General features: G+C 34.2%; 1 protein-coding gene across 1 annotated transcript; it reads right to left on the bottom strand.

Moving 5' to 3' along the window:
* Positions 1-6,013: 6,013 nt before the first annotated feature.
* Positions 6,014-10,143, bottom strand: LOC18099202 (RNA demethylase ALKBH9B). Its single transcript, XM_006383053.3, has 6 exons — positions 9,872-10,143; positions 9,017-9,601; positions 7,856-7,941; positions 7,431-7,741; positions 7,183-7,254; positions 6,014-7,049 (listed from the first exon to the last, which is right to left on the bottom strand). The coding sequence occupies exons 1-6, from the start codon at positions 10,038-10,040 to the stop codon at positions 6,752-6,754; spliced, it is 1,521 nt and encodes a 506-aa protein (XP_006383115.1). The 5' UTR covers positions 10,041-10,143; the 3' UTR covers positions 6,014-6,751.
* Positions 10,144-12,388: the final 2,245 nt, after the last annotated feature.

Raw genomic sequence — 12,388 nt, forward strand, 5'->3', positions numbered from 1 at the left:
AATTAGCATATGTAATGATGATAGTTTTCAATTATTGGAGTGTCATTTAATTTCCTTCATTGGGTGTGTTTAGGATAAAGGTGTGGTTGATTTGTTTTAGGTACAACCCTTTTAATGTATAAACCACACCTCACTTAAAGCAAAAAAATACATGCGTTTTATTGTTATTTTCATGTGCCCACCAAAAAAACTCAACCACACCTCACCACACCTATATCCCAAACACACACGGACATCTTTTTAATCAATTTTGCATGTGAAATTTCTTTGTGACATATCGATCAATTTAAAGGCATAGATTTCAGTCATAGGCATCTTTTGCCTACAATGCATGATTTACTATTAAGTTATTAGAACTATATAAGCTAACAGTATTCATGCTATCTCTTTCCATGATGTTAGCCTAAATACATGCATGATCAATCATCAATCTTTAAACACACACTATTCTATGCAAACAAATAAGCTAATAGTAATGACATATATACATAGGATATATAAATAGGATGTTTTCCAATACTCTCCCTTAAGTTGGATCAAAAGGTTTGATGGATCCAAACTTGCTCAATACACGGTGAAATTGTGTAAAAGATAAAACTTTAGTGAACACATCAGCTAGCTAATCATAAGTGCATACATACTGAGTGTGAATATTCTTACACTAAACTTTTTAACAAACGTAGTGACAATCAACTTCAATGTGTTTTATTCGTTCATCGGACACTAGGTTAGAGACAATATGCATGGCCTCTTGATTATCGCAAACAATATCATTGAAGTAATAATTGTAAAACTCAAATCTACAAGAAGACTTTTAAGCCAAGTTAGTTCACATATCGTAGAAGTCATAACACGATATTCCTCTTCATCACTAAAATGAGCTACCACATGCTATTTTTTTACTTTTCCAGGAAACTAAATTACCACTAACAAACATGCAAATATTCAGTAGTAGATCAACGATCAAGTGCATTACCTGTCTAATCCAAATTAGTGCAGCCCATAATATTAATGTGTATGTTACTAGTCATATTATTTCATGGCCAATCATGCCTTTAAGATATCGTAAGATGCGTTTTACCATACCAAGGTGTTGAAAAATTAGAGCATGCATATATTAATTGACTATACTAATCACAAAAGTAATATCAAGTCATGTGATAGTCTAAATAAGCTTACCAATAAGCTTTTGATAATGACTAAAAGAACCAAAATGTTCACTTGAAGAATCAAGCTTCAATTTGTTGTCAGGAGGAGTAGCAACAAGTTTAGTGTATAACATGTCATCATCTTTTAGTAAATCAACAATATATTTATGTTGATTAAGAAATAATCCTTTGCTAAAAAATGTCATTTCAATTCCTAAGTAAGCGATTGACAAGATAAGTAGTAGTAAAAACTCCACAAGGCAAAATATTTTAGAACATTTATTTAAAGCATTATGGCTTGAGTTTTTTTCTAGTAAATCTATGATTTTTATGTTCTGCAATCCTATTTTGTTGAGGTGTGCCAACACAACTACTTTGATGTAATATGCCATTAGAACTTAAATATTATGTCATGTCATTAGTCATATTTTCTATGTCGTTATTAGATCGAAGACTTGTAATAAGGGCTGAAAATTGGGTAGTGACCAACATGTGAAAATCTTTGAAATAACCAAATATGTTTTCACTCTTAGTTTTCAATAAGTAAACCCAAATAACCCTAGAGAAATCATCAATAAAGATTACAACATAATTAAAACCATCAAAAGAAGTAGAAAAAGGACCCCAGACATCTGAATGTATAAGTTCAAATGTATAGGTAGTTCAAGATAACAATAAAGTAAAAAAGAAGTCTCGATGACTTGGAAAAACAAACAAAAAACTCATAATTGAGAGATTCCTTAATCAGAACATGATTTATTTTGCTAAGAACAAACTCTAAAAGATGTGCTAGATGAAAATGCCATAAAAGTTATTCATGTAATAGAGTGAAAGTAGTTTAAAACACCTTGGAAACTCGAGAATTAGAGGAGAAATAATAGAGATCATGACAATAAGATCCTTTACCAGTCATCTTCTTAATGACAAGGTCCTGAAAGATAAACTTGTAAGAAGTAAATATAACTTCACAATTTAAAGAAAATGTCAACTTGTGGATATAAAGCAACTGAAATGGAAAAGAAGGAACATATATAACATCTGACCCTACTTTATTCGAAACAAGTTTAATTTTGTCCTTATCCTTTACAACAACACATTTTCCATTAGCTACAGAGATAAAAGAAAGAGTGAAAAATTGTTTAAGGGCATAAATATTGGTTAATTTATTTTATATATGATATGTGGCTCCAAAATAAATAACTCAAAGATCTTGCAAAATACCAAGTTCTAATATAGTTATAAAGGCAAGCATATACCTTGGCTAGTTTCCAGATCTGCATCAACTAACAACCCAACAAAATGACTGAGAAGTGCTGCAAGATGATCATGTCCTTGACTGGCGGCTCCATCTTGAATCTTTCCCTGGTTGTGCTTATCCTATAGATAGTTTGCAAAGTCATTCAGCAATGCAACAGGATTAGAGTGAAGCTTTTAGAAAAATGAGTAACCAGATGAGCTTTATAATCAGTGACTCGTTTTTTATATTCCTTCTTATCCTATGCAAACTTGAGCTTAATCTATCGGTGAAGAAGCCAATAATGATCAATATTTAGATAGCCAATATTATGACAATGTTGGCACTTCAAATTTGGTCATTTGCCTTTATAAGGTTTTGCTTTAGAGGATGGACGAGCAAGATAAACATGAACATCCGAGGTGCCAGGACTAATATCATGAGTCATAACGTTTTGGTGGATTTCTTCACTTTGAATAGTTGCACAAACACTCTTCAAGGATGACAATTATGAATTCATCAAGATATGACTTCGTAAATCTTCAAAAATTAGGCTAAGACTAGCCAAAAGCTAAAAAATACAGTCCTCTTCTATTTTTTTCGTAAAATAATAGCATCGATAGTACGAGGACAATACATCTTCAGTTCATTTCACAGACCTTTCAAACTACCCAATAACTACACAAACAGCTTTCCATCTTGATGGAGATTAGCGATGTCCCGATGAATCTAAAAAATACAGGCAAAATTGTTTTGGTTACCATACATGCCATGAACAACATTTCAAAGGTCCAAAGAGGACTCCGAATAACTAAAAACCTTGGCAAGATTATGGTCCATCGAGTTGAGAATCCAAGACATAACTGATTGATCCTTGAACAGCCAAGCCTTATATTCAGGTGAATCCATATCTGGAGATTTTATGGAGTCATTGATAAACCCCATCTTTGATCTCCCATCAAGAGCAATAATGATTGCCCTTATCAAGGGAGGTAATCGAATTCATTTAGCAACACTGAACTTAACCTTTAAGAAGTGTTGGCATCACCATCAGATATATTTATCAGAGGAGGAACCACCTTTGAACCTCCATCTACAACATATTTCTTGTTGTCTTCTCTACCACAAGAAAGAAAAACAAACGTAAACGGGGAGAAAAGGATCACTGCTCTAATACCATGAAGAATTTAAAGATTAAACAATATTGTGTCTCATTCTCATCTTATGAATGATACAAGTATATATGGAAGAGAGGGTAAAATATTCATGCTATCTCTTTTCCATGATGTTAGCTTAAGTCATGTCTAGTTAATCATCAATCCCTAAACACACGTCCCTCCGAATTATCTTTAACTACCATCACTAATCTAGGCAACAAATTAGCTAATAGCAATGAGATATATACAAAGGATATTCTCCGATACTTGTTTCTGGCTCTGGATTTTGTGACATACATAAATTCTCATTATTACATTGGCAATGGAATGTTTTAAGCAATTCTCTTGTATGTCAAGTTTTTTGGTTATACTCCTTGAACTCAACTGGTAACAGTCTCATTCCCTTTTTCTTCCAATCCTGCCTGTTGCAGTCTTCTTTCCCACTCTCTTTTCGATAGTTCAACTTTTCAGATTGTGCTATTTGTTTGATTTTGACACTTCATGATGGGATTTTGCTCTCCTTATCATGCATTTACATTGGGTTCTGCTATCTCTGAAATGGGATGTGGGCATTGGTGTTTGTTTCTTGGTGCCAAATAATAGCCAGTGTCATTCTCTGTTGATCAACTTTTAGCCCTAGGCTTTGATTTGCTAGGGAAGGCTAATTTCACACACACACGCGCGCACACACAAAATCCTGAACTGCTTACCTCATAAGATGTGCCTTAGTAATGTGCAGCCGCAGTGGTACGCTTCCTTTTTTTTCGGGTAATCATCTCTTCGGCTCTTATTTTCTCCTCCCATATCTCTAAAGATAACATCACAATATCATTTCATATCTCTTAACCTCTCTTTCTAGCTGCTAGCAGTATCTCATTTCTCTTTCTTCTCCTTTCTGTCTTGTTAATTTCTATGAAAGAGACTGGCTACCACCTAGAGCAAACCCTAGGCACAACTTTTATTCCTTCTTTCTCTCTTTTTTTTCCCTACCTTTTTAGTTGCGTTTTTGCATGCTCATTAATTAAAAGATAAATGCTAAAAACAAAAACCTTGGATGTGAAAACTGCTTGTGTTTACGCTGTGTAGTTCTGTGGCATAGGGATGGCTTACGGGTATAAAATTGGACCACATTAATTAGGACATCCATGGTCAACCATTGCTATCAAATGGCTCAAGTTTTAATTGGTCCAAGGTGATTGTTGAATCCTTGTAGGACCACAAATGGGTCCTTCTGCTAGGAGTTTGACCAAGCTAGTGGATGGATAATGTTACTAATTTGGAGTTACTTTGGCCAACTAGCTAGTTTCAACAACTGGATAAAATGAGCTCAAAAGGTTCCACTGCAGTTGATCCTGGATCTAATGGCAGAAAATAAACGACCTGACACCCACCCATAGTTTGAGCTATCTCCCACTTCCACCTTTTTGTTTCAAGGTTTTCTAATATTGTAGACCCCATCTTCTTAAAGTTTTTATTGGTTGTCTGTCTATACCTTAGCAGCCACTTTAATGGAGTTTGTTTTTTATGGGATATTGTGACGCCTGTGCGGGGCTTTGGAAGGAAGAAAGTGAGAAAGCAAGGGATGGCTAATATTGAGATTTAGCTAGCTAGATTTCACTTATCAATTTAATTCACAGCAGGAATTTTGATATTGCAACTCTTTAGATTCTTCGAGGGTGATAATAGAATGTTTCTTTACACAGAAAAATCAATCCACTGACAAGATGTCAATCGAAGATAAACTAGCAGTAGTGGAAGAAACTAATTCACAGTGACATATCGTCGATATTGTTAGGAAAAAGAAAAGGAAAAAAAGCATGATGTTTTCTTTTCTGAACAAAGCACTTCAAGTTCGAAAAGAAACGAATGGAGCAAAATTAAAACAAAATCCTGCGAGCTCTAACCATTGATTTTGGCTAAATGGTGCTGGTGGTAAACAGCTGGGGCGGATACGACTAGGACTTGACGGAAAGGTTATTTAATGCTGGGACTGGGAGATGACGAGACGAAAACTGATTCTTCTATCATAAAGCATACGCTTCCTACAACTGTACCAAATGCTACTAACTAGCGTTGGATTAATAATCGAAGATTGAAACCCATAGACAGCTGCTCTTAAGTTAGAGGGTCATGCAACCATCGTACCACATCGGCTCTGTGAGTGTCATAAGCAGATTGCATGCTTCCTACTGAACCAGTCAGTACTCGCAGGCTGTTCATTTCTTCTTCTTCTTCTTCTTCTTCTTCTTCTTTGGTTGAAACAATTTACAAACCTGGGTGGCTATCTCTTCTTTGCAGCATGCAAGTCTATTTTGCGTTTAATAAACCACTCCTTTTATGATAGGTTGAAGAGTAACAGCGGGCCTGAGGCAATCTAGCCCGAAGTTCTCTTGAGAAGATTCCCACCTTGCTTTGTCACTGTTTCCCCATTGTCGGGACAGAATGATTGGCTAAATAGACTGCAAAAAAAGACAAAAAACAAAAAACAGCTCTGAAAAGCTAGCTATTACACACCTGTAATTATCATTTGCACCACACCTGAGAGCACCCATCCATATCATTGTTTCTATTACAACTGTTTTGGTGCCTTCTAGTGGCTTAATTGAAACCTATACTTCAAATATGGATGCAAGTTTTAATATTAAGAAACTTGCAAATCATTAATGAGTTGATATCATGCACAAGGAAAAACAATCACAGTACAATTCTCAAGATCTTCTGCAAAAGAACATGAAAACAACTTAATCATCTCGCACTATAATGAGGTGGCGGTGCTTCTCTGATCAATCAACATATTGGCATCTCAATAAAGCAGCAATCCACATCACAAACAAGCAGCATCAAGCTAGTTGATCCAATCAATCAATACCGAGCCATGTATCAAGCTATGCAGATCCAATCAGGCTCTTAACCAAAACCAGACCTTCAAAGGATTCCAGCAACAAAAATATTGTCGCAGCAATGCCTACAACCTTAGGACTCGCTAGTAAATAATTGACTCAATAGTTATCTCTATTCCATTGTAAACACCCATGTAAATATTTGCTTTAAACAGGAATAAGACTGGTTAATGAACTCCACAGAACTCTCAGACACTGAAATGAACCTCAACTTCCATATCTGACTCTCACACAATACTCAAACATGCGAGCTATTAAATCAAAGATGTCCAAATCTGGAAGATACAATTCAGCCAGCGGAAGGGTTGGACCTCATCCATCAGCTCTGCCCATATTCCCCTTAGTCCTCCACTGATTTGCAGCTGGCCATCGATTCCGACTTGAGTAACGAGATTCTGATTGGGAACCATCCTCAGGATATCTCCTCCCTTCCACCTGACCCTCTTTACCATATGGCCGCCTTTTCACATAAGGCTCTGATTTAGGAGAATTTAACTTCCTTGTTTTATCCAGTTCATATGATAATGGCTGAATTCCCTGCAAATCAGGTTCTGGAACAAAACCTATAGGACGTTTTGCTTCATCCATTTTTCTAAATGTGATTGATATCCTATGACAAATGAAGGGAGGGAAAGGAAGCAAATTATATATCCATAAAATAAACAAATGAACAACTCAAGAAGATCTAAAAGTTGTTACATCAAATAAGCAATAATAAGATCTCAAAAAGATTCAATGGCTACCTCTTTGTAGGAACTGATGGCACACAATGCTTAGCCACATCGGCTCCATTTCCATTTAAGACAAGAACAGATCTGGAAAAAAAAATGACTAAGATTTTGGTTCCAAGACAACAAATGTGGAGTATAAGCAAATACCAGGATGATAATTACAAGATCATGCACAAGATATTATGAGGAAAAAGAAAAGAAAGAGCAAAATTGATATGCATGTAAGGAATTCACATAAAGGATTGCATGTTAAGACTTACCCCACAGGAAGAGGGATAGCAATTGGACCATCAAAGTCACCTGCACCCACAACCTTTAAGTTTGATCCAAATAGTATATTGCACTGGCTAAGAAAAGACACAGTACAGAAAGGTCGAACAAAATCATGGCTGTCAATATGAGGTGGTATACAGTCCCATTCTTCATAAATGTTAACAATACAACTGTCGGGCACACAAGTCGGAGGGATAACATGCCATTGGACCAGCCTTCTAATGATCACTTTAAAAAGGTCAGGTATAGGATCTACCATTTCATCCTGGAGGATGCCTGGCGGATTACCATTTTTATCCTGCCACCATAATGTACTTCAAGTTTTAACATTTGTGCAATGCTTAGCATTAAAAAATTTGAATCGCTATAAATCAGAATGTTGATGATATGTAGCAAAGGGATCGGAACTTACAATTGTGTAATTGTAACAACAACCAAACTGGAGGGTCACCCGCCCTTTGCCCCTCATCCACTTTTGTGGAGCTGAATATGTGCGCTCTGCAAGAAAACATCAGAACAATGATATGTCAAATAATTTAACATTTTCCAGCATATATTTTACAGATATCAACTCACAAATTGATGTAAAGGGAAGCTTTTAGATTTAAATTCATACCTCTACTGATGAAAGCACATTTAACAAATCAGTAGACTCGATGTGAAAAACAGCTAAAGCACTATTTACATTCAGTGAATGTATTATGGACTCACTCACATCCATGCCATTGGAAGTGGAATATAAAATTCCAAAAAAAATTACTAATCAACACTGAAGGTGAGTTTTGAAAGCAGTCTGCAAATCATCATGGGTATCAAGTTGACAGTACAAAAAAAATGTCAATGACAAAGCTTGACCAACTTATCTCAAGCAGTGGACCATAATACATTCTCATATAGGTGATACAGAATAAGTTGAGATCTGCATTCATTAATTCCAACGTTTTATTCTTTCAGAAATAGGACAGTCTATTGTTTTAGGTATTTATGAAACAATCTTAAATTTATTGGCATATGAAGCTATGAAGCACAAAAGGCAAGACTTGTGACCAACATGGAACCCTAAACGGCAAAAAACAGAGAATGTTAAACATTTCCACTTGAGAACATATACCCACAACCAAGAGTGGCTTTTAGAATTCTGTATTATGTTAATGAAAGAGTGAGATATTGTATATCAAGGGTTTTTATTATTTTTTATTTTTTATTACACTAGATGCTTTTAGGCAGTCAGTATCTATTAGTCAATTGTCACCATGGAACATGTAGAATGTTATATTTAGTGCCTGTATGCTATATTGATCTTTGTTGGTGACGGGAAAAACAAGCAATATTAGTTTTAACTTTGCTTTTAAAAATGCATATTATCAAGAATAGCATAAATACGAGACTACATGCATTCTAGGAAGCTCAGCTCCTCTAACACACCAAACCAGTATGCAATGCATTTAAGCACAAAATATAACCTAGCAAAGAGAAAATAATTCTGATTGACCAACTTATCCTCTTATAAGTAAAAAGCTCATTAACAGATCAAATCGAATAACATGCGAAAACAACGATTTATGAAACCAACCTTTCAACTCTCCCTTTTTCCCTTTCTCTTGAAATGCATAAACATAATCAACAATCCTCTTCTGCTCCGCAGCACTGAAAATACCCGTGTGAAGCTCCAGGCCCTGGAGAATATTAGTAAGCTTTCCATTAATCTTCTCAAAACACATAAAGTCTTTCTTCCTCTTCACATTCATAAACCGAATGTATTCCCTTTGCTCCCTTGGTAATGTAGTAGGCTTCCCAACAACCTTTGTTATCCTCAACCCACCAGTTGAATCATTCACATTAACCATCCGTGCATTCAACTCCTGCTGTTCTTGTTCCTCCTCTTCCACAAGTTCATCTTCCTGAGCCATATCAGCCCAAGACATCCCCGAGCGCCATTCACTATGAACTCCACTACTGGAGGCCTCTGAAACAGGTGGCTCAGACCACCCATTTATCCCGTCTTTCCAACTACCTAACGAATTCGTGTCATCATCCTCTTTCAAACTTCCCACAGAATTATCATTACAATTACCATCAGAACCACAATTCCCGTTTGACGATTCCACATTAATATTCAAAGTCGGCAAATCCCCACTCTTATCTTCTCCTTGGAGTTCTACAATAATTACCAAACATGCCAAAACCCAAACTCTCAAAATCATTTAACAGTAACAATTCAAACATTAACCCTTAACTTCAACAAAAATTAGCACAAATAACAGTAACACAAATAAATACTAGTTCTCAAAAAAAAAAAAAACCTAGCTTTTCAGGAATAATCAAACTAAGTGATGGTATATTTATTTAAAAAAAAAATAAAAATTGGTATCAAGGTAATAAACAAGAACGAGAAAGGTTAATTCGGGAAGAAAAAAATTGTGGAAACCTGAGAGAGAGCGAATGCGATCGGAGAGAGTTTTGGAGCAGTTATGACAGAGATCCCGAGAGAGGTATGGGAGCCACGTGGAAAGAAACTCCGATGCGATATTAAGATCGGAAGGTTGATATTGAACGAGGAACGGGTCATCTTTATCGGATTTATTGAGTTCGGTCATGGCTGCCTGAGATAGTCACTCTGGGAGGGGGAAAAAATAGAGAGGCAAGAGAGAGAGATAACTCGAAGCACGAGGTTTGTGTGGGTAGTGATAAAAGGAGTGTGCGTGTATGGTGGGTAGTTATGTGAAATTGGGTGTTTATTTGGGGCATTTTTTGAAATGTGGATGTTGGTGAGGGTGTGTTATCGAATTATTATTATTTTTTATTTTTTATTTTTATTAATGAAGGTGTACGGACTAATTTATATGTATTTCGACTAATTTTATAAGCCTTGAAGTTAACAATCATGTAAACCTTCAATGATTTTGAGATTTATGAAACTCAAACTGATAATCTCTAAAAAAATTATTATTATTATTATTATTAATACCAGTAAAGAGATCACAAAATAATCTAATTCATATGATAAAAATAAATTAATTTGGATTTGAAATTACAATAAGAAGATGTCCTAAACTTGAAAAAAGAAATGTTTTGAGTTTATAATAAGATGTGATAAGACTTTATTATATTTTTCTAATTGTTATAAAAAAAAACATATATTATATTGTTTCTCAAAAATATTATTAGTAAAATATCCATAAAATTCTTATGCCTATATATTTCTTATCCATAATATTGTTTCTAATTCTTATAATAAGATGATAGATCCCTCTCCCCTGAAATTCTTTTGCCTATATATATATATTTTTTATCTCTTGAAAAAAAAAACCAAAGCATTTTAGAGATAGAAAACATTTAGGTGTTCCCTGTCGGTTCTTTTCTTTCGGTTTCTTTTTTTTCACTATTATTAACAAAAACAAAAGGTAAAACATGGCATTAAGACAGTTCAAAACTAGATCAATTAGAATTGAAAAGAAAATCCAAAAGAAATCAAACAAAAAAGGGTTTTGGAAAACCCTAGATGCCGTAGATAATCTCTTTATTATCAAGAGAGAACAATCTCTTTATTATTTATCAAATACCAACGCTCTCTTGAAAAATAAACTAACAATCCTATTTATACTACATCTATACCTAAACCCTAATCTTTTTAGAGTTAATATAGAATTCAATTATCATTATTATTCCCAAACAAAATAAGAAAAGAATATAAATAACTAGAAAAATATTTATTTTTCTAAAAAACCCACGTGTCGGTCTTCTCGAATTGAAATTGTTTTTGTCTTGATCTTGTAGATATCCAATCAACAGCTACTAAGAGACTGGACACTAATTGTTTTAATAACAACAATTGACACCCTTTCCCATTTGTAGATTAAGAGTGTGTTTGTTTCTTAGATAACTTTTGTAGTTGTAATTTGAAAAAAGTATGGTTAGCTATGGTTAGTTGGATTTAGACATGTGTTTGATAAAAATTATGGTTGAAGTTTATGTGTAGCAAAAAAACATGTATAATTAGTTGTGTTTGGAAGTATGGTTACGGTTGCTTTTCAAAGTGCTTTTTACTTGGAAATGTATTAAAATAATATTTTTTTATTTAAAAAAAATATTTTTGATTTCAGCGCATCAAAATAATCTGAAAACACTAAAAAATAATAATTTGAAGCAAAGAAAAAATAAAAAAAAAATTTATAAAAGCGCTTTTGAAATGCAAAAACAAACAGGGTTTTACGAAACTCAGTTAAAAAAACATGTAAAAATTGCTTCACAAAAACTGCATTTCAAACTGAATTTTTTAGTGGGTCTCACAGTATAAAACGCAATTTGGTTTGTTACCAAACACCTTGCTGTGTTTGTTGCGCCGCAAACGCAAAAGCAGGTGTAAAACAAACGCAGCCTAAATGTAAGAGATGGTGGCTTTATTAAAGATTCCAAACTTCTTATATCTTTTTTAAAAGTATTGTGCATATGTTGAACATTCTTCAAGGCATACAAAATGAAAACGAAAGCTTAAAAAGGTCATAGAAGGATGTGGTCATAGATAATGAGTTTTAGAGGAAATGTTTAGTGGATGTTATTCTTTTTAGTGATATTGAATCTCCCTTTAACAACATTAGAGCCTTATAAAATATAAAGAATACTTTGAAAGAAAATAAGGAAAGAACTTTGGCATTGGTTATTGAAATAATTATTCTCCAGTCCTTTAGTAGCTATGACCTTAATGAATCAAAAGGAATCTTGATTAGATTCGTACCACAATATCGATGCAATAATGATTTTCTAAAAATTTACAACTAACCATTCAATAAATTTAAAATAATATTTATAATTTTGTGGTTACTTTTAACTATTAATTAAACTCACATTTCCTCAATTAACACTTCATATTACAAAAAAATTAATCAAATCCAATTCTCCTAAATTTTTAATCTTAAGTCAGCAACTTGGCAAATAATGAAAACAA

The sequence above is a fragment of the Populus trichocarpa genome, chromosome 5 (assembly GCF_000002775.5).
Source record: "Populus trichocarpa isolate Nisqually-1 chromosome 5, P.trichocarpa_v4.1, whole genome shotgun sequence".
In the NCBI taxonomy this organism is placed as follows: domain Eukaryota; kingdom Viridiplantae; phylum Streptophyta; class Magnoliopsida; order Malpighiales; family Salicaceae; genus Populus; species Populus trichocarpa.